The 23,597-nt window shown below is 41.0% G+C and overlaps 1 protein-coding gene across 4 annotated transcripts in view; it reads right to left on the reverse strand.

Annotated features, from left to right (window-relative positions):
- Positions 1-23,597, reverse strand: part of LOC118967922 (doublecortin domain-containing protein 2-like) — a 114,586-nt gene that overhangs the window by 80,606 nt on the left and 10,383 nt on the right. The window contains exon 3 of one of the 4 annotated variants that reach the window (XM_073224902.1): positions 6,987-7,037. The exons of the other annotated variants lie outside the window; for them this stretch is intronic. Coding sequence (XP_073081003.1) covers positions 6,987-7,037 — 51 coding nt within the window. The remainder of the gene's footprint in view (positions 1-6,986; positions 7,038-23,597) is intronic. 4 annotated transcript variants of the gene reach the window in all.

A 23,597-nucleotide genomic window follows, 5' to 3' on the forward strand; every position in this document is an offset into this window, starting at 1 on the left:
ACTCACTAGAAGAAAGAGCTCAAGGAGTCGGGCAAAGGGCAGTGCTACTTGTGAGAAGAGAAGAAAAGAGAAGCTTGCACTGGCTGTACAATCAAGAGTTTAGCTGTGGACATTGCATGAGAGATGCCTATGAGACCTCCAGGTAGAGCTGTCATCCAAGCAGGCAGGCTGCAGCTCATGGAAGAAGTCAGCGCTAGTGATGGTACATAACGCCTGAGACTGAATGAGCACACAAAAGAAGGGAGCAGAAAGCAAAGAGAAGGGCTCAGGACACAACCCTTGGGGTTGAGTAATGGAGGAGAAAAAATTTCAGACATGATAGGAGAAAACAGGACAGAGAAGTAAGAGGTGAACCAAGAGACTGCTGTGTTCCAGAAGCTGAGAGAGAAGGATCAGCTGCTAGGAAACAGATCCAGGCGAGGGCAGGAAAATCCCTGGTGGATCGGTCGACACGGACACCCTTGGAGAGCGTGAGGAGAGCACTGTGAGGGGAACGGGGAGACCCTCTGGACGGGAGTCACAGACTGGAAAAGGAGGTACAGAGATGGAGAGGGCTCTTTCTGCTTAGTATTATTCACCTCTGTAGGAAACCCACAATAAGTTCAGGACAAGCCCCTTACCATATATGCTACAGCAGGACATGCAAGGCATTTAGGACAGGGATGAGGATTTCCAGCCTCCCGTGCAGGAGAGAAGAAGCTAAACTCAAGACTCTAAGCAAGGACAGACCTCCAAGGTCAAACAAGCACATGGTCAATTAGGAGGGGCTGGACCCTAACCAAGAGACGACTCCCATGGGACTCTGTGGGCCAGGAGGGGCACAGAGTAGGTCAACGGGGCAAAGGAGGGGGAAGAATGGGCCCAAAGAAAGCAAAGCACCTCATCTGCAGCTGCGCATCAGGCCGGGGCATCTGGTGTGCGTGGTGACCTGCAAAACCCGTATCCAGTGACCACCCCACTCTTGTTTCCAGAGAGACTGCTTGAACCAGTCCAACAAACAAGAGACGCACACACCAAAGCAGTGCCAAATGCAGAGTGCCTTAAGGAAAGCTCAACTTCCACATTTTCTTGAGAATATTAAAAACACTTTCTTCCAGTCTAGGAACTTTGAGCCAAACTACATTACTGATATCATTTTAAACCAATATTTTATTCAAAACCCTGTAGAATTATGTATACAGAGGCATAAAATGTGCCATGTAGGTCCTTTGACACAGAGTCTCTCACCAATTTATCCTGGCAAATTAATTCAAAAGTAGAAAAATGCTATATACCTAAAGATTTTGACTAGAATAATACATGTCAAAATGATGGAAATTACCCAAATACAAATGTATTAAATAATGTATGGCATCAACTAAATAAAACAGCATGTATTTACTATCAAAAATGATCACAAAGACTATGGAAATGTAAAAAAAGTAAATAAGAGAAACATAAGTGAAACAATGAAAAAACTTTGTATAAAATATGTCTTCTATGATTACAACTCTGTATACATGTATATATACAAAACTTGACTAAATAAAAAATAAAAAGTCCTTTTTCTATAGCAAAAATACCACATACATACACACACAAATACAGACAAACATACAGATGGAGAAAAAGTGGAAGAGAGTTTGTAGAAATGATAAAAATGCAATATGATTGCTTGAATGATGGGCTTAGGCACAAAATAGTTGTTTTTTTTCTTATTCTAAACTATTATGTTGATAATTAGTTTTTAAACTATAATTTTAAGAACTAATTTTAGCAGGGTGGTTTTGGTCATAAATAAACAAATAGACCAGTGCACAGGCTATAAAGCCCAGAAATAGTCAAAAGTAAGACGATGGGCGATTTAATATATGATCTCAAATAATTGCGGCAAATGATGCTGAGACAACTGGATAGCCTCAGTATCTTTGGAAAAAGATAAAATTAGATCTGTATCTCATACCACAGACAAGAAAGAGTAAACTCCAAATAGAAAAGTGATACAAAAATACAAAAGTGAAAATGAATCATACAAGTACTAAAAGAAAACATGGGTAAATTCCTTTTAAACCTTGGTGTAGAAAAAGTGGTGTGTAATTATATAATAATTCCAATAAAAACTGTTAAGCTTGACTAGATAAAAATTTTAAAAATCATTTTCCATAAGCAAAAGACAACAAACTAGGAGAAAATATTTGTAACATATACTACAGACAAAGCACTATCTTTAATATGTAAAGAACTATAAAAAAAATTAAAAACAGGACCAAAAACCTGAAAGAAAAATGGAGAAAAGACATCAACAGGGAATTCACAAAAACAAACAAAAAACCTAAAAATAAAGCTTGAACATATGAAAAATGTTCAAAGTTATAATTAGGCAAATGCAAAGTAAACAACAAGATATGATTTCTCACCTACTAGATCATGAGAAAATTTAAAAGCATGACAATACATTTTGTTTCCCAGGCTGTGGAGCCAGGTCCTTGCATACAGTGATGATGGGAATGCAAGCTGACCCAGAACTTCCAGAGGGGAATCTGGCAGTATCTAACAAACCTAAACACTCCCTTATCTTTTGACATAGCAGTTCTACTTCTAAGAATCTACTCTGAACATATGCTCCCAACAATACAGAAACACATATGTACAAGGTTATTCACTGTAGTATTGTTTGTAATTGCAAATTATTAGCAACAGCCTGAATGAACCATGTGTGTGAGAATGCTTGAGGAAAGTATGATGCAGCCATACCATGAAGTGCTCTGAAGCTGAAATAAAGAATGAGAAAGATCATTACCAATATGGAGAGATTCCCAGGACATATAGCAAAGTGACAAAGTGAAAAACAGCAAAGTGACAAAGAATACCTATAGTGCGAACCCTTCATGTAGGAAAGAAAGGAATAAAAAATGTGTGCATGTGCATCTGGTAAAGATCACCACCATCCAAAAGACAAACAACAAATGTTGGCGAGGTTGTGGAGAAAGGGGAACCCTCCTACACTGCTGGTGGGAATGTAAATTAGTTCAACCATTGTGGAAAGCAGTATGGAGGTTCCTCAAAAAGCTCAAAATAGAAATACCATTTGACCCAGGAATCCCACTTCTAGGAATTCACCCTAAGAATGCAGCAGCCCAATTTGAAAAAGACAGATGCACCCCTATATTTATTGCAGTACTATTTACAATAGCCAAGACATGGAAGCAACCTAAGTGTGCATCAGTAGATGAATGGATAAAGAAGATGTGGTACATATACACAATGGAATATTATTCAGCCATAAGAAGAAAACAAATCCTACAATTTGCAACAACATGGATGGAGCTAGAGGGTATTATGCTCAGTGAAATAAACCAGGTGGAGAAAGACAAGTACCAAATGATTTTACTCATCTGTGGAGTATAAGAACAAAGGAAAAACTGAAGGAACAAAACAGCAGCAGAATCACAGAACCCAAGAAAGGACTAACAGTTACCAAAGGGAAAGGGACTGGGGAGGATGGGTGGGAAGGGAGGGAGGAGGTGGGGGAAGAAGAAAGGGGGCCTTACGATTAGCATGTATAATGTGGGGGGGGCACGGGGAGGGCTGTGCAACACAGAGAAGACAAGTACTGATTTTACAGCATCTTACTACACTGATGGACGGTGACTAATGGGGTCTGTGGGGGGGACTTGGTGAAGGTGGAAGTCTAGCAAACATAATGTTCCTCAAGTAATTGTAGGTTAATGATACCAAAGTAAAAAATAAATTAAAAAATAAATAGAAATGTGTGTGTGTATCTGGTCATTTATGGAAAAGGGTAAGAAAAGGAGAGGAAAGATAAACTATAAGCTAGAAAGAATTGTTTCTTCTTAGGGAATGGAGAGTAACTGAGTGGAAAGAATGAAGGACTAGAAACTAAATAGTAGGGAAGGAGGTGGGGGGACACTTCTCTCAGTATACCTTTCTGTACAGCTTACAACTTCTAGGGCCATGGCATATTACTAAAACCAACCCTGATACGGGGGAACCCAAAATAGACCACAAACAGCAACACTTAAGTCTAACTGTATCACAAACACCTAACACAACCACCCTGTAGGGGTGAAGAAGGAAAACAGTAAGTAACTTGAAATATAGTATTTTTACTCCATACTGGATGAATAAGGATAAAAAGAGCTACACAAATACTGACTCTATTTAATTGTCTCATAGGAGTATGGGTTGGCAATTCTAAAACTATTTTATGCTTACATGAAAATTGAACAAATACACAAGCACACTGTAAATAAAGACAGTGGGGATGCTCACTGTTAGAGAAAGAAGTTACAATAAGGAATGGGGAAGGCTAGAATGAACTCTCTGGTGCTGACATGCAACTGGAGGTATCAGTATGAACTCGGTTGTTTACATATACATTTGAACATTTGAACATATATACAGATGGATCGATTAAGAAATAAATATAGATGGTTGTATTTGCATACATACATATGCTTTCAACCTTTATCTACTGAGAGGGCCTGAGAGCCATGAGATCTCAGTAGCAAAGAGCACCTCTAATGCCCAGCTGTTGGTTTCTGCATACCACTCTCCAGTAAAAAGGATTAGCATTCTTTAGAGAAACAATCGATTGAAATGCTAGAGAAGACAAAAATGAGACTGGAACATCTTGTGGTGCTAGAAAGTAATGAAATGCTCAAAAAATGGAAACACCATGTCAAAAGGATACAAAATCTACTTGAAAGAGTCCCCAGTGGCGAAAACGGAAAATTCAATGAATAATGATGGTATTGATTTTAACCCAGAGAATATCCTCTATGAGTCTATACTGATACAAAAAAATGATTAAATGAATGAATGGATGGATGGATGGAAGAGAAAAGGTAACTATTCTGTACAGGAGAATCCCAATTAATCATGTAGAAGGAAGAATGGAAACAGATCATTAGGTAAACACCATAGTAAGTAGCTGTTACAGTCAAGAACCACCCACGGATGATAAGATTTGTGGGTGAAACCTTGAATGATGAGAAACAGTATATTTGCAGTCTCAAAGTATCTCCCCACAACATAGTTAATTACAAAGAAAAAAACCAGTGACTTCCCAGTGGAGAAATGTGGCAGAAACAAAAGTGGCCAAAGCTAGTATCACGGTAAGAAAACATATCAACACCATGTCCTCGAGGGAAAAACACAAGTTAAAAGGACTCATTCTCCCTGATGAAATTAAGAGATTTTCCTCCCCACCCTTTAATTAGAACATTTACTTAAAAAAAAAAAAAAACTTTCATTGCAAGGAATTCCTCCTCTCTTTGAAATATATGTAGTGTTTTTGAAAATCAGATACCCTCTTGTTAACTTTACAATGTCTTTTTCCAAGGACCTAGAATATAAATAACAGGGGAGACAGGACCCCTACTCCCCAGTTTCTGTGGAGATGGGAGCCTGACCTCTGTGGACGTGCTCCTCCAAGTGGCAAAACTACTTCCTGTCATAGTTCATGTACCTTCTGGATAAAGCCAATTAGCTAACAGAACGGTTACCCAATTACCAACTGAATTTAGGATGGATTATGTGTGATAAATGGTGCTTTCAAGTCCTACCTGAAGACTAGCTACTTTTTATCTTGGCAACGAGTATGTAGTGGCTGCATCTTCCTGGCTATATAAAAGAAGTAAATTTCTGTCTTTGCAGTCTCTTAGTGGACTGCCTGTAATGTGCATCATATTCTTGTTTAATGTTTATTCAATAATAAAAGTGCTTTCTATTTACTGCCTTCGTGGAGAGGATCTGTGGAAGAGGAGAAGATTGCATTTTCTATTACATTTCCACCACAGAGCCTTCCTGCACGGTGCGCTGTGCAAGTCACGACATCATCTCCTGATAGTCTTGACAAAAAGGTAAATAACTTCAATCCAATCACAAGATGGCATCAGGAAAACCCAAGTGGAAGGACATTTTACAAAATAATTCAGCTCCAAAATTGTCAAGGTCATGAAAATCTGAGGCATGGTAGCAGGTTAGTAGAAACTAAGGAGCCATGACAAGTGAATGCAGTGGGAGACCCTCTACTGGATCTGGGACCAGAAAAAAGACATTAGTGGGAAAACCAACAAAATCTGGGTAAGACCTGTAACTTAGGTGATCACATCAATTTTGATTTTCTGTTTTCAGTTACTACACTACAGTCATGTTAGATGTGAACACGAAGCTGGGGGAAGTAAAGTATACAAGGAATTCTATTATTTGGCAACGTTTGTCAAAAATTATGTCAAAATAAAAAGTTGAGCATAATGTTTGATACCCCTCATAACAACTAAAAATAGTGACACACAGGCCCCCCCTGCCTGGTCTTCACATCCCTTGCCCTGTCTTCTCCCAATAATAAGCCACAACTTAAAATGTAATAACAAAGAAAAAAACATGCTTCCTGAGAAAACCAACAAGTCCTCATCTGTAAACAGATAGAGCTTAAGTGCTGTATCATGTGACTGCATTTTTGTTTGTTCAGTTTCAAAGAAACTTTACCCTTTATTACTGTCAAGCCAAGAGACAAGCTGAAAAAAAAATCGTCCAGCTGAATTTGACCCTAAATTATTACTTGTACCACTAAAACAGAGAAGAAAACAGTTCCCTCTCCAAGCTCAGTCATGGGTTTTATCACTAATACACAAAGCAGGGAGTCTCTTTTCACATGCCAGGCTTACTAGCTCAGAATAATGAGAAACAATGGTTTTTTTGTTAACCAGTGAACCTAGCCTAATTGGGAAAATATTTGCATTCCCTTAGGGTAGAACTAGGTCCAAAAAAAAAACCACCTTCATACCAAGACTACACCATCCAGGAGGTCAAAGCACATGATGTAGATAGAGAAGAATGTTCAAAGCTCAGTGAGGTTTTTTCCATTACTTAGAAGCATAAGAAAACCTCAAAAAGTAACAGTCCAAGACTGGACGGCACAGTGACCCACCCTCCCACCTGCCGTAAGTCATTGGCCTACTGTGCGCTGATCTCCAGCCTACCTGCGTGAAACGCACACACCTGAGAACAGCGAATGCGACGGGAGTACCGCCCTGTAAGGAAAACACACGAAGAAATGAAACCTGTTCCTGTTCAGCCCACTAAGGTCAAACAGCTGCAAAAACAAACACCTTACAACATTTCGTCTCTAATTTGTAAACAACTGTTAACAGGAAAATCAAAGTTTGTTTCCTCTTAGTCCCACTTCTTCCTATTTCTATTCCTTCACTATCTGGGTTACTTGGGTCAGAGTAGCTCATGAAAGAGCCTTGACACTTTTGCATCTCAAGTGTTTAGACTAAACCAAAGAAGACAAATCAAATGCTGGAATTCACATCGAATGCAGTTCATTTTGCTCCCCATCTACCTTTCACAGGGAAAGACTAGGAATTAGGAGGATCCTTTAAGACAATCTCCCCTCTTGGAATAACCCAAAACCAGAAACCCCAGAGCCACCTGGTTCAAACTCAAACAGTCTGGGAGCAAGAGGAACACTTCTTCACATAAGACCCCTTTTCCTTTCAAATGAAGGCACGCACTTGCAGGCCACCGTCCTTAATTACCCATGAACCTTTCTGCATCACGGTAAATAGGCAGATCATAAAGCCCTCCCGGCAATGGCAAAAGCAGCGTGGCACCCTGTGGGAGAATTCTGAAGCTCTGAGGCCTCAACCAACCATCCACCTCGGAAGGCCAGCAGGCCTTGGCCCCCACTCGCAGAGACAGTGAGATCCTGCCCTGTGCTGAGGCTGGACGTCCCCCACGCCCTGAAGAATCACAAGGGAGACTGTCGTTCCCACTTCTACAAGATGACTTTGCAGAGAATGAGCCACAGGTGTCATTCACATCAGCGCCATGTCCCAGGACAGGAGTTCTCAACACATGTGCTCTGCAAAACTTTCTCTATAACTCCAAAGTACATTTAGCAAGTGGAATGGATTTTTATTATTTTTTAAAATAAGTTACTAGAGAAAATTCAGGGAATTTTTCTCACTGTCTTTTCTTTGTCACAGCATTCACATCTCAGCCTGTGGTAGGGTTTACCCCTTAGCATCGTAATAGCAAGACCTATTTACAAAAACCAAATGCCCACAGCCAGTGCCAGATGAGACACACTGTGCCATGTGTCTCATTTTTAAATAAAATTGAGTAAACTGAAAACTGTCTTTCAGTCTCAGAAGCTCCTTATACCTACTTCCATAATATTTACCTGTCATTATTCCAGACCTCCCTTCCCCCTCCCATGTTGAATCACAGACCACATACCAGTACTTTTGGTCAAATTTCACATAAAGTTCTAAAACCAGAAAAAAAAAGGGGGGGTGTCGGGGAGAGGAGGGAGAGAGGAAGGGAGGGAGAGAAGGAAGGAAGGAAGGAAGGAAGGAAGGAAGGAAGGAAGGAAGGAAGGAAGGAAGGAAGGAAGGAAGGAAGGGAGGAAGGGAGGGAGGGAGGGAGGGAGAGAAGGAAGGAAGGAAGGAAGGAAGGAAGGAAGGAAGGAAGGAAGGAAGGAAGGAAGGAAGGAAGGAAGGAAGGAAGGAAGGGAGGGAGGGAGGGAGGGAGGGAGGGAGGGAGGGAGGGAAGGAAGGAAGGAAGGAAGGAAGGAAGGAAGGAAGGAAGGAAGGAAGGAAGGAAGGGAGGGAGGGAGGGAGGGAGGGAGGGAGGGAGAGAAGGAAGGAAGGAAGGAAGGAAGGAAGGAAGGAAGGAAGGAAGGAAGGAAGGAAGGAAGGGAGGAAGGGAGGGAGGGAGGGAGGGAGAGAAGGAAGGAAGGAAGGAAGGAAGGAAGGAAGGAGGAAGGAAGGAAGGAGGAAGGAAGGAAGGAAGGAAGGGAGGGAGGGAGGGAGGGAGGGAGAGAAGGAAGGAAGGAAGGAAGGAAGGAAGGAAGGAAGGAAGGAAGGAAGGAAGGAAGGAAGGAAGGAAGGAAGGAAGGAAGGAAGGAAAATTTTTGCTCTGGTCACCTAAAGGAGTTGAAGACGCATATTTACCTATGCATAACTGCAATTTCGTTAGTATGCACATGTACAGAAATTTCCAAGTCTCCCTGTTGATGGAGAAGAGAACGGATAAGGATAATCAAAACACACTGGCTAATCCAAAAGTCATTTAAAGTCAAAATTCATTAAATCAGCATTTTGTCTATATATTTACTATCTTCCTTTTCAACTCAAGCTAATGTTAAAACAGGTCTTCATCTTTAGAACACATCAACCAACAAAAAGACATCCCCTCGTTGCTCCCAGGATAGCAGAAAATCAGCCCAAATTTTAAAATTTACTACAGATGATCCATAAAATTAGAAATTACACAAAGATTAAGAGCTGGCTGGCATATATCTTAGCTATACAGGAAACAGAAGATACAGAAAAGAAGCCAAAATTTATTCAGCAGGGGAAAAAAAGCCCCATTATTATTCATTTCAATAAAAACTAAGAATGAGAAAAAAAACAAAGAAACCAAGAATGTATGAAGCACTTTCACCTACAGCCTCAATTAAGCCATACCTTGCTGTCCTTGGGTTTTGGTATTTGGTGACTGCTGGCTCCTCAGACAAACGGCTCGCTCTGTGAGCCCAGGCTGTGTTGCAGCCAGCCCCATTCCCCCAGAGCAGCCCAGGGCCTGGCACACTGCACACGACCACAACACGTGTGTGGAGCCCCCCATCGGCCATGAGCAAGTCAGCCAGGACTCCTGGACTATCAGAGCTTGCAAGTAGCTGGAGTCTGATGAGCTGAGATGAATGGCACTGGACTCCAGTGCCATGGGATAAGGTATTATTGTCATCCCCAATTCACAGCTGGTGAAACTGAGGCCATAGGAAACACAGCCCAGGACTTTGGACTATAAATTCTGAGATCTTTCTTTCTACTGTACATAAACATTTTATTTTAACTTCTATGGTCACTTTCTGTACTAACCTATCTACATAAAACTCATCACTTCTAATAGCTTCAGTCTTTAGCAACTGACAGTATATGATGTGTCTGAATTTTAATATATATAATCAGTTTTCACTGCTGCAATCCACTTTTAATTAATCTCAACATAAACTTATAATGAAGAAATGGGGTGTTACTAACAAAATTAACATTCTTTAAATAAAATCATTTTTTAAAGCCTAGCAAATGTGTTAATTTTTCTTTCCCTTTGCATGTATTGGTCTCTGCTTAGTACATATTTAGCTTATTTTCACACTTTAATGCCTAACATTCATTAGTCTCCAACAGATGGCTAAAGTGGCACACACAAGGAAATGGGGTCTAGTCCAGATTAATGAGCTTCCATTTCCAAGGAACAAATAAAGACTACTTTCTGCGTGAAGTATAAATTACCTGATGATGAGCAAGAATAGTTTGTGTGTCTAAAGATGTGTGATAAATGTTATTTGTTCAAGAACCAAAGAGGAACATTTCTTCCAGAGCAGACATCCCCATATCTTTGGAAACTGGGCAAGCTTTCCTGCTCAGGTCACAGGGTGACTCTAAATCCCTTGCCTATTGGTACTGAGCTGTCAACAACTGAGGGTTTTAAGATGGATTCCCCTGTGTAGATTCACCTTCACAGTTATTAGATCTCAAGATAATAAAGAGTTTAGATTCCTGTAAAATACACTATATGCGATATTAAACTGGCTGTGCTTTGGACATCTGATCATGCAACATTCTGAATTCAACTAACTAAGGCCTTAACTTGTATCTGAATTATCTTAGGGCAGAGAGGGAATCTGTATAGTTTGAACGTTCCAAGAATTGAGAATCTCTGCTGCAGGGTCTTGATTCAGCCAAAGGGAATTTCTGTCGAGTTTGGGGCCCACAGCCTCTCACAGCCAAGAGGTCAGCTGCCCCATCTAGTGACCACCACAGCTATGACATCTGATGCTGGTATGTCCTTGTTCGTGGCATTTTCACCTTGTCCCCAACATGTCTACTGACCGACCAATTTCTCAAGACCCAGCTCCGCTCTGAAGTGCCCTTTCTCTGCTTCCCTTGTCATGTAATATTAGTGGCATTCCCCTTGGGACAGTCATTAACACTGGGCTTAAACACTCTGGCACACCTACCCTATTTTACCACTATTTGTATGTGCATCATCTATCATTCTTGCTAGACAACAAGCTAATTCCTAGATAGGTAAGGGCTACACATTTCTTATTTTTCATCCCAATCAGCCAGTTCAGCATCTGACACATGGTAGATATTCACTTTCTATTTCTTGATAACTACAGCACCAAGACAGATACAACTTTTTCCAGTTTCCAATGTACTTTAGGTCCTAGAAGCAGGATTAAAACCAGGCCTATTTAAGCTCCAAAATCCATATTCTTTCCAGTATGTCATGATGTCTCTCCATGGTAAACTGCTAAACACAGGAATTCAAATAAAAACAGAGGGGCGTTCCCTACTGATGGAAGTATATAAATTAAGGTTTGAAGAGATAATTCAGGCTAAATAGGCTTAGTTACCCAGGATGTATGTAGATGTGTAGTAAGCAGGGAAACATATACAGAATAATAACAGAATTTAAGGACAAAGTTTACCATCATTCCCTCTGCATGTAAGATAGGCTTCTTGGAAAGCCTTTATCAAGTTGGTTTGTTTTTCTCAGCATGAAGTATCATATTAAGAAGAAAAACAAGTTTAATGAAATCTTCTATTGACTTAGGTTTGTTGAAAAATCAGTTGGAAAAAATACCACTGCATTTCAACTTCATTTCAACTCCTCATTTCTATCCTGTCATCTCCAAATTATAAAGGCAAGGTAAAGAGAATGTGATAACCTGGAACTAAGGACACACTGGATGGAGACAGACAGACAGACAAGCTAGGCAAAACCTGTCACTAGTCATCTACTGTTCCAAACAGAATGGGAAATGGGAGAGAGCGCCCTTCTATCACCCCCAGATTGGAACCAACCCATTTCCATGATTAATCTAGGTTTTATTACAAGTGGCCTAGCTTACTTTGTGCCTTAATTACATTCAATACAAATCATGCAAAATCCATAAGATGACACAAAACCAATCCCACACTGAGTCTTCCTGCACTAGCACTATGTTATTTTCTACCTGCATTTATAATGCCAAAATGAAGATGTGAATTAATAAAATGTATGAGAGCTTGTTCGTGTTCACATTTCCATGCTGCTGCTTCCCAAGTAATTGTAGTGCTCACATAACAAAATACAGAAGGAAAAAAAGCAAATTTATTTAAGAAAGCAAGTCTCTTACAGTCTCCCGGATATGGTGGAAAAAACGGCTACTTTAACCTTCAAATAGAAAAGAAGGACACTTCATCTTGTGTTAGTCCCTCCCAACTAAAGCCTTAGTGAACACACTGCCAAGGACTCAAGGACTGAAATCATTATTCTTTCTAAATTCCACTAAGCATCTTCAGAATGCCTGCACCCCAGTCAGCAATGACCATGCGCTGGAGGCCCATTCTGTCCGTAGGGCTGTCAAGCCAGTTCTGGGCTGAGCCCTCATGGTACCACCTCCACTACCAGCACTCAGAAGAGCAACCGTGTTTGTGCAGCTGGCTGCTGCAATTAGGTTTCCAGGTTACCAACTACCAAACAACACTGGGTCAAATGTAATTTCTAGACATACTGTTCCAAAGCCTCTAAAACCTGCCGTACAAATCAAAAGGTAAATTGAAATCTTCACACCCATAGAGTGTACAACAATAAATAAAAATAAAAGGCCACGCTGTATAAACAGTATTGTTTGGGGAAACTTGACCTAAAAAGTCATCCTTTCTAAGCTTCAAAGGAGGAGAAATTTGACATCCTCAAGTACCTGAAAATTTGCCTTTTAAAATGGACCACCACAAATTATCTCATAAACTGGCTTTGCTAGTGTGCAAGGCAGCCTTTTTACTTGATTTCAACACTGGTCCACCTCCTTCCAGATCACTGCGGGCAGACAGGATCCCACCACTCAAGAGGGACAGGGAGAATCTGTGAGGAAACATCAGAGCACCACAGCTGCTGAAGGCAAAGGAAACAGGATCCACAAGGAAGGATGTTTTAAATGGTGACAGGTCAGTGTGGATAAAAGAAAGCTAGGCTGTGCGTTAATCTTACTTTTCTACCCAGGATGAACCCCGTTCCCGGCACAAAGGTGCCTGGCTCTGTTCCCAAAAAGCTTAAATGCAGATTTATAAACTACGTATTTATCATTAAAATGAATTACAATGAAAAGCAATTGAGGCTCTCTCTCTGCAAATGCCGTATTTGGAGACATAGGAATGCTGACACAGATGGCAAACACTGGACCTTCCTTGTTGTTTCTGGTACGACACAGACACACATCAGCAAACACCGGCTCACCTTCTTGTGAGCCCAGCTCTTTTGACGTCTCCCCTTCTTTTACTCCAATCACTACTGTGGTCTCACCCATTCTATAAAATCTTTCCCACCTGAGGACAGGAAGAGCGTTCTCTCTGGTAACACGTAATTCCCAGGGCTCTCCCTTCCCTCGCAGCCTTATAACAAGCTTTTATGCAATGTTAATAAATCCAAGCCTTAGTTTAATGGTTTCCAACTTGTCTTGCGCCTTTACAGCACCACATGTCACACATTACATGCCTCCTCTGATGAGCAACCTGGCACAGTAGCACGATGACCTTATAACAAAAGAAAACAGCAGACCTGCCCCAGTTTGAAAGAGACATATGCACCCCTATGTTTATCACAGCACTATTTACAATAGCCAAGACATGGAAGCAACCTAAGTGTCCATCCGTAGATGAATGGATAAAGAAGATGTGGTACATATACACAATGGAAGATTATTCAGCCATAAGAAGACAACAAATCCTACCATTTGCAACAACATGGATGGAACTAGAGGATATTAGCTCGGTGAAATAAGCCAGGCAGAGGAAGACAAGTACCAAATGATTCCACTCATCTGTGGAGTATAAGAACAAAGTAAAAACTGAAGGGACAAAACAGCAGCAGACTCACAGAACCCAAGAAACAACTAACAGTTACCAAAGGGAAAAGAACTGGGAAGGATGGGTGGGAAGTGAGGGATAAGGAGGGAAAGGGGGCATTATGATTAGTGCACATAATGTTGGGGGGGCACGGGGAAGGCAGTATAGCACAGAGAAGACAAGTGGTGATTCTATAGCATCTTACTATGCTGATGGACAATGACTGTAATAGGATGTGGTGGGAACTTGATTATGGGGGGAGTCTAGTAACCATAATGCTGCTCATGTAATTGTATATTAATGATACAAAAAAAAATTAAGCAAGCAAGTTATTAAACAATTGTATTTAGAATTAACCTTTCTATATTAAATCTAAATACATATATTTGTATATAATATTTAGACATATCTAGAAATATCTAGTTGTAAAATTTTTAGCCATATCTGGACATATCTAAATGCTTTTCAGTATTTTTGTCATAATTATATGAAGTGTTTCTTTTAGATTATCTGCATCTTGAATGTTCGATTTTATCAAGACTAAGTGTTACATGTTAGTAATGTTTCTATTGGGTCCAATTGACAAATTATATTGCAGAATCTCAATTAAATGGCTCCTTCTGGTTCTTTCCCTTGTATTGGCAATATTCTACAGGACAGGAAAAAGGTCCCAGAGCAGAGTGGTGCTTCCTCAGCAACCAGAAAACCAAGAATGAGAAAGTGTTTATGGATTAGAATGAACCAATTAATTATATAGTGTAGTTAAACCTGAAAGCAATTAAGTGAAAAATCCATTCTTCATTTTGGGATGCTACAGGATAAGATACAGAAAGAAGGAGAGCCTCTGTGCTAAACCAAAAAGTCATCATCAAACACACCCAAACCTGAAGGTGTGCAAAACCATGTCTAAACGCTGGAAGTGAAACAAATTCCTGGTGTAGAAGACTGCATTTCCTAAAAATGGCCACAGCAGTGTTTCTGACCCACTTCCTTCTCCCGAGTCTTGCCACCTGCCCCCCTCCCTACTCTCCCACCCTTCTCTTTCACTCACTCAGCACTCATCCTGGGAAGCCACCACCATTCTGTGAAGAAGCCAAATCTGGCTCCCCACAGGGAGAGACCCCACGGGACAGGGAAGCGGAGGAGGAACTGAGGCACAGCTGACAGCACGCGTCAGCCACCAGCAACCACGTGAGCAAACAAGCCCTCAACAGATCCGAGCCTACAGCTCTCAAAGCTGCATCTCGGGCTCCAGGCATCACGGAGCAGAGAAAAACCATCCCTGCTACGCCCTCCCTGAATTCCTGACACACAGCGTCCATAAGCAAAATAAATCATTGCCTTATGCTACTAGATTTGGGGTAATTTACTGTGCACCCTGAATAACTGGAATGCCTTGTTTAAAAAACAATCATAAGAAGTTAAATATGAAGGAAACAGAAGTATTTAAAGCAAAAACTGACTACAGCCATTTTCATATACCAAGAAAGTAGCATGATTACTATTCATTAAATAAATAATTCTGTGTGCCAGGCACTGTGTTTGATGCCTGGGGTGGTTCCCTGAGGAGTATAAGCAGGCACGACACCTGACATCCTAGAGTTCACAGTCTAAGGGGAGAGATACATTTCAATCCACTACTTCACCTCACAAAGGTGAGTTCATTCATAACAAGTGCTAAAAAAGAGAAAGGCCCCATGTGCACCAACAGTTGGGGACGAGGTCCAGTCAGGACGGTCAGAGAGGGCGTGCCTGCGGAAGTGGCGTTTGGCTGGGGTAAGTGTGAGCGAAAGAGGCAGAGGGAGGAATGGGGAAGGATGGGCCAAATGCAGTGAACAGCCAAAGGCAAAAGCCCCAAGATAAGAGCTCCAAGAGGTGCACCGTGAGCCAAAGGCCGGCAGTCCCACAGCACCGTGTCCGCTGCATTCTTTTCTTCCAGGCAATCCAAAGTCTTCTCCAGGTTCAGGTGAGAGAAAAACAGACTCCACCTCTTACTGTGGGAGTGGTAATGGCAGAGAACATAAAGCAAAGGAAGTGGTGGAAGAGTGGGTCTGGAAGGGTATGAGGCACAGGATGGCACCATTCAGATTTTACTGACCACCACCAAAGCAAGGACTACATCTTACGCTGCAACCTGATTCATGCACACATACACACACACACTTATTCAAAATCACCATTTCACAAAACAGGACATAGCCCTTGCTACCAAATGGCAATCTAATATTGTCTATTTTATTTTTGTATATATTTGTCACAACTAAATTGACTTTCAACATACTAAAGCATCATGACCTGATGTTTGGAAAACACCAACCTATGGCATTATGGGCTATATTAAGGCATTTATCTCTATGTCAAGACAAATAGAAGTCACTGAAGATTTTAAAACCTTAATATTTGAAGAACAACTCAAAGATTTAATAACACAAAAAAGTTTATGTTATGCTATTTTACTTACTGATATATTTCCTTTTTCATGTATTTATGTAATGATGATCTCAACCATTTGTAAAACACCTACTCTACGGTCACTCCAGGGAGAAGGATTGATAAGTATCACCTAGCATCTGCAGAGGGCTTTACAGTCAATGGGGCACTTAAATGTGTGCATCCTCTCCTTTTGGCCACAGTCTGCAAAAGCAGCCAGTATGATGTCTTAATCCATTTACCAGCTACTCGATTCATATGAGCCTTATTACCATCAGAAGCAATGTGGTAAAACTTCAATTCATTGAGTTCCACCAATATAAGTGGCACAGTGCCAGGAACTTAGTATACATCTACATGTTTTTAATCTTCACAACAGTTCTTTTAAGAAGGCATTATTATTTTCATATTGCAGCTGAAGAATGTGAAGTCCATAGAGATCAAGTGACTTATACCCTGAGATACTTGCGGGGTGGGAGGGGCAATGCAGTTTGCAGTTGGTCTCCAACACACGGTGCATGCCCTCTTCCCTTCCTCCAATCCTACAAAGTTGCTTTGTTTGCCTAGTAACTTGGTAGATGTTACTCAAGCCATCTGGTCAGAAATGCTAAAGAAACAAAATGGCCTTTTGACAGTAAACATCATGAAAATAAAAATAAATAATTCATGATTCTTGACTCAATACCTCTTTCTCTAAACTCTTTGCACTCTGTAGTAAATTTCCATGCAAAAATATCTTTAGTTTCCGTGAGAGTCCTTTTATAAGAAGACACGTAAAAGCCACTTCAAGTGCTGTATTGGAAACATTCAACAGAAACATCCTCTCCTATGGGGAATTTTAGCGAAGGCAAAAAGAAGGTCAATAGAAAATACAACTAAAATAACTCTAGGCAAGGATGGCTTGTTAAAGAAGAACATTAAGGAAATGAAAGAAAACTGTGCCCCTTTTGGATTCAATTCCTAATTTAAGTCTTCCTTTATATATCTTCTCCTTCCTATCATCATTAAATCAAAGCATAAATAAATAAAACCCTTCACCCTCAAAATGCCCTTTCAAGAACAAGAAGACATCCAATGATCATCTCCATTTAATTTTGTCAGCTCAGTAGAAAATGCTTCTCTCTGCACTAACTCACAATATATCAACACACAGTCCCTCCTGACTGAGGTTTGCAAGACCATGACTTAGTCACCAATTTCCTCCTCTGTAAAATGGGATGAAAACAATCCCTACTTCATAAGGTTGTTGTGAAGATTAAATCAGGTAGTATTTGTAAAGTGCCTAAACCCTACTACGCACAAAGTAAAGAAATACACACTCATGCACACTCACACACACTCAGTTACACATTCATGGTGAGGTTTGGTTTCAGACATCTTCCAGCATTTGGATTGACTCGATGTTCAGACAGTTAAAACTTCAAATATTTCTGCCGCTGTTATCTAAGAACAAACATTTTCCCTGTATCAATGGATCCAGCTGCCCAAGACAGAAATTCAAGAATTGTCCTGGAAATCTTCCTTCATTATTTCCACATCCACTGGTCACTAAGTCCTGCCTTTCAAAGCTGACCCTTCTGCCATTTCCACAGCCTCTCCCATCACAAGTACCAGAGTCATGCCCATCACGTGGTCTTCTGGCGGTCAAAGTTGCTGCAGCAGCAAGAGTGATAATATCAATTCCCTGCTGAAACCCCTTCCATAACTTCCAATCGGTTTCAGAGAAAGTCAAAACACCTAAAAGCCTTGGTCCCTTTCTGATGCCTCCATCCTCCCCTCACATCCCAATGCTTTCCCACGCTTCAGCCAAACAGGATCTGTGCAAGGCTGTGAATGTGCCATGCGCTCCTTCATCTGCAGACATGCACACATGCTGCTGCCTTTGCCTGGAACCCTCTTCCTCCCCATCTGCCTGGCTGAAATCTACTCATCCCCGCTAGGTCTCCACTCAAATGCCACTTCTTCCAGGAAGCTTCTGGAGATTCCCCTAGCCTGTGGAGCTGCCCCTTGGGCACCTGTGCCACTGTACTGCCCCTAGACAGCGTGCTTCATTATGATGGCTTATCTGTTCACCTGCCTTCCCACTAGACCACAAGCTTCACCAAGGCTGTGACCTTGTCTGGCTTCCTCACCACCGTAAACCCAATTAGCATGAAGCCTGGCACATAAATCCGAGCTCAAAACTTTTTTGATGAAAAAATGTGTGATATTAATATTTTCTTACCAAAAAGAGCCATAAATTTGTGATTAGTGACATTTCCTTGAGCTCCAAACCCTCCCACATGAAAACATGCCTAAAATAAGAGCAGAGACAGAGCAATTCACCTCCAGACTCCCCTTTCCCAGATACCGCAAACAAAGCCATCTACCGTAATCCTTTAGGAGCACCTAAAATGGTAGAGAAAGAATGCCATTGTGATTTCTAATTCTGTCCATATGCTCAGAGTAATCACATGGTGCCTGGGACACACAAGCTAAACTAACATTACTACAGAGTAAAATGCAGACCTCTAATGAAGGCTGTTATTTCCAGGATGAACATATTTACAATAACCATTGGACAGGAACTCCTGACACCCAGTCCAGTGCACACCACTCCACTGACTTGACTCGTGTCACACAGAACACAGGGAATTCCCAAACTGATGGGGAACCACAATTTGAACATGGTTGTATATAAGCAATTGAATTAGGGGAGTGGAGGAAGGGAAGGGAGTTTAGAAATAAGTAAGAGTCACTAAGTAATAATGCTGAAAATCCTGAAGGGCAGATCACATTGCCCATTCTTCATCACATACATATACACCCACGCAAATGCATTTAGATGGACTGATAGGTGAGAAGAACCAAGTTAATCAATATAATTGATAAAATAATTGAAACAGGAATAACACAAGGGAATAGCAATCTGATTAGCAGAAGTGCCAGCTAGAAGAAAGGTAATTTAATCCAATTTCTGTACACTATTTGACTAAATTAAATATTAGCCAACTGAGCATTTGTGAGAAATAAGCTATATATTTACATATATTTGCAAAAGACATACTAAAAGAATCTCTTTGCTGTATCTATGATGTAAAGATTGATATTTCAAACCACTTTTTAAAATCTAGCTTTTAAAAACCAGCTGTGGAAGTTTCCATATTAGCTAATGCAAAACTTGTAGTGCTGGAAATTGAGTTAATTTTTTCACTTCTAGGAAAACAGTCTGTGAATACAGAATTTTATCAATTAACATTTAGTTTATAAAATGCAACTTGGATAATATTATAATGGCTTGTTTTATAAAATTTTCTAAGAGTTGGCAGCTCAGTTACATAGGATGTATATTTGAAATAGCAAAGATGGACAAGGAGTCTCATAAATCTCTGAAACTCAGAAAATTTGCATTTACCGCTAGAAGGTGAGAGGAAAACAACAAAGCCGCCTAGGCTGCCATCAGAAATTCCCTGGAGAGAAATGTTCCGAGTTAAACATTAGACACTGCAAATACACCCAGGCAGCTTGGTGTCCCCTCTCCCACAATTCTTCGCCACTTAAGTTTTGCCCCCCACTAACAGGTGGGCTGAAACTGACCTTATTTCAAAAATTCAAACATCCAAACTATGTAATCATGGGGTAACTTCTGACCTTGATCTGTTCGGCTGCTTATAAAGGAGTCTTTTATAATGATACATAGGAATTGTCACTGCTGACCAGGCCAGGCGCTAGGCTCAGTCTGCGTAGGCCAGGCTGAGACCAACCAAACGCCAATACAGCCCTACCTTAAAAGGACCTCCACCGTCCATTTTAAGCACACTGAAATTCATTTTATTTAGTACATCAAGGTAAGACTGCTGACCTGCTACCTGTAAACAGAGACCACTGTTGTTTTTCCAGGGTGCTGACAGATGTAAGCTAAATTACACAAACGCTCTCGCCAGCCAGTGACTTACGCACCACCACACTTGAGAGGACAGCCGGACGGCTGGAGGCCAGACTGGGGTCTGCGTCCCAGCAGAACCAAGAGGCCCGTGGGGTGAGCCCAGATCCTCCTTCCTTGGCAAGGTGTTCTTAACATGCTTTCCCAGGAAATAGCTAAGGATTTCTTGCTACTCTGTCCTACTCTGGGTCTTTGAAACAGTTTCCACAAGTTAGGCATTTAACAAACACATACACACACACAGAATTTGTTCTAAATTAAAGGGAAATAAAAGTGAAAGTGCCTAAACTGACAAGTTTTTACATCCTGATGAAAAATCATGTTATTACAGATAACTTTATATGCTTATTTCTTATTACTGAAACTCCTCTGAGTCTCACTTCCCTTATTCCTTTAAGGTATTGCCCCTCTTGGGTTTTCTTTTTCTGGATTTACAATGATGAGAAAAACTGCAGCAGCTCTTCGAACAGCTGCCAGATGTGTGCTGGGGCTGGGCTGCCAAAAGCTCCAGATGCAAGAGCCACCCTCCAAAACAGGAAGGGCCTCCAAACTCACCACTTTCATGGTGTTGCTTCAATTGTTGCTCTTTAAAAATTCTGCCTGGAAATGCCAGCAAATCACAGCCGCACCACTCATTTACACTGAGGAACTCTGAAACTGGAGAAAATCACAGCGGGAGGCACCACACAGGGACTGCAGGGGGACCCCAGCTGGTTTGCCCCACTCGCTGACTCCCTGAGGGAAGGTGGGGCCTGGCACCGGTCCTCAGGCTCCGTGGGAGGCTCTTGCAGCAGCAGTCCAACCCTCAGAGCCTTGGACTGCCGGGCGCTTTGGGATTAAAGCCCATCTCAGTTCAGCTCCACCATCTTGGTATACAACTGAAATATGCATGTCAGAAGAATCTATTTATGTTTAGAAATAGAAAGAGGCGTGGCACTTTCAATAAATGTTTAGTAGTTCCACCATTTAAAAAGTTTTTTTTTTCTCAATCTGACCTAAGTTCTTCAACCTTCACACCACAGCTTAATGTGTTTCCCCCTCTTTGGTACCCAGCTCTGACAGAAAAGAGCTAATCCCCATTTTCTTTATAAGCACTGAAGCCAATTATTAATTAAGTCTATAATTTTCTTCCCTTGGACTAATAATCTCTGTTTTTCAATCTTCTTATTCTTCTTTGTGTATCTTATCACTCAAACCTCTTTCCAGAGTCCTCCTACAATTACCTTGTTGTCATTTCTGATAGACACATAGTATCTTTTTATATCTGTATGGCTAGAATCTAGCCCACTGCCTGGCAACCAGCAGGCTCATGAGAAATATTCTTGAGAAAATGTGAAAGATGAGCATCATTCAATAAATGGTTGAGCAAAATTTATGTCTTCATTGGCTACACGTTGCTATTTATTTAGCATATATTCCTACTATTCCTACTCTGTGGAAATAATTATATTTCCATCATGAACAGTCCCTTTGACTTCACCAGAAAACTCAATAAGTTCATGCTAATGATTATCCTTAATATGTATTTATTTTATTATAGTAGGTACATAAATATACATCAACCAAAACCTTGCTACACCTTGGCAGAATTTCAAATCATGTTTCATTCTTAAAATTTCATCTTTTATATTTCAAATCCCACGCAGTATGAGAACAAGATCTTCTCTCTTCATAGATTTTGCTGTTTGAGTTGCCAAAGGACATTATTTTAGTGGGTACTTTAGTGAAACTTCCTAGTGAGAATGGTTTGATACTTCATTTAAGTAGGATGCTTAATCATACAAATTTAGTTAGCAACTTGTTTTAGTAGATACTTTTTTCTATTTTTTTATTATAAGGTTTTTTCTAAATGTTTGTTAAATTTGTTTGCTTAGAACAGCTTTTTACTATAAAAATCTAATACATATGTCATATAATTTCATAAATGTTCAATTTCCTAAATTCATATTGAAATGCCAAATAAAGAATACAAGATGTTTAGAACAAATGCCATGGCACATGTTAATGGACAAACTAAAATCAACCATTTTGCTTTTGATCAGAGCTGATAAGGATTATCAATGGATATTCTTTATTACACCAATATTTCCCAGGCTAACATAAATACTTCTTTCTCATTCTTATTCAAATACACACACACGGCTCAATACTGAGAAATAGGTCAAATTAGAAAGTGTGAGTGAGAAATGAAATACATCCAGTTGTTCTCCAACAGGAAGCTCTGTCTTCACAGGGCTTGGGCAGGGCCACACTCGTGTGAGACCCACCACGACCACTGCTGTGAACTGGCTGTCCTTAAAAGAATGCTTCTCACTTAGCAGTTACTTTAGAGAGGAGGGGGAAAGGTAGAAAATAAAAGATTAGGGATGATCTTAAATTGGAAGAATTCACAAAAGTTGTTTTATTTTCTTCCGTTCTTAAGTAAATGAGTAAAACTGACTAACATAATCTGCTAATCTTCCCTTAAATTAAAGAAAGAAGTATTCAGGAGTTTAGCTTTTTAAGTAGTTCCCCCTTTGAGCCCAGAATTCCCAGGCTAAAGATTAGTGAGTCAAACCACACAGCCCCATGCCTTCCTGCAGGAAGGTTAATAATTACACCCAATTTCAAGTCTAGAATCCCATTCCCAACCAAAAGCCTTTAGGCAGCAGATCCCATGGTATGTTTCATTAGAGACTATGCCTGATGATTAAGCTGAAATGTGAATCTTTATCACGATACTGAAAACCATAAAGACACTCGCCAGAGTCACGGACTGGGGCACCGCCCGCGCTCCCGCAGGCTCTACAAACGCAGAGACAGGGGGGGTTTCAAAAGACCCCTTCCTGTCTCCCCTCCTCCCAGGGCACTCCTGCTGGGCCCCCACTACAAAGAAACCCGGTTCATCCGAATCCTCCTACCCGAACCCACCCACGAAGTGAGGAAGGTGTACTAGCGAGTGCTCAGTGCGAGGGCCCGGCCAGCCGGAGGGCCCCGCTGCCCGGGAAGGGGCTGACTGGCCGGCTCTGTGGGGCCCGGAGGGCGCAGTCAGCTCGGGGCCTGAGTAGGGCAGGCCTGGCCCACCGCCCTCTCCCACGGGCAGTTGCACTCTCGTCCGGTGCCCCAGCAGGCAAGTGAGGGGCAGATAAGAAAAGGGGGGAACCAAACAGACCCTTGACTTTTTAAGGTATAAATGGAAGGGAGGGGGTAAAAATTACATTTTCTGATGACCCTGAAAATACAGGTTAGCAAGAGACAAGGAACAAAACAAAGCTCTGAACTGTTCTGTGTTAGAAATCAATGCAATCTTGGGGCAGAGGTAGAACAGAGCCTGATGGGGAAAAAGAGACAGG

This window comes from Manis javanica, chromosome 16 (assembly GCF_040802235.1).
Source record: "Manis javanica isolate MJ-LG chromosome 16, MJ_LKY, whole genome shotgun sequence".
Classification (NCBI taxonomy): domain Eukaryota; kingdom Metazoa; phylum Chordata; class Mammalia; order Pholidota; family Manidae; genus Manis; species Manis javanica.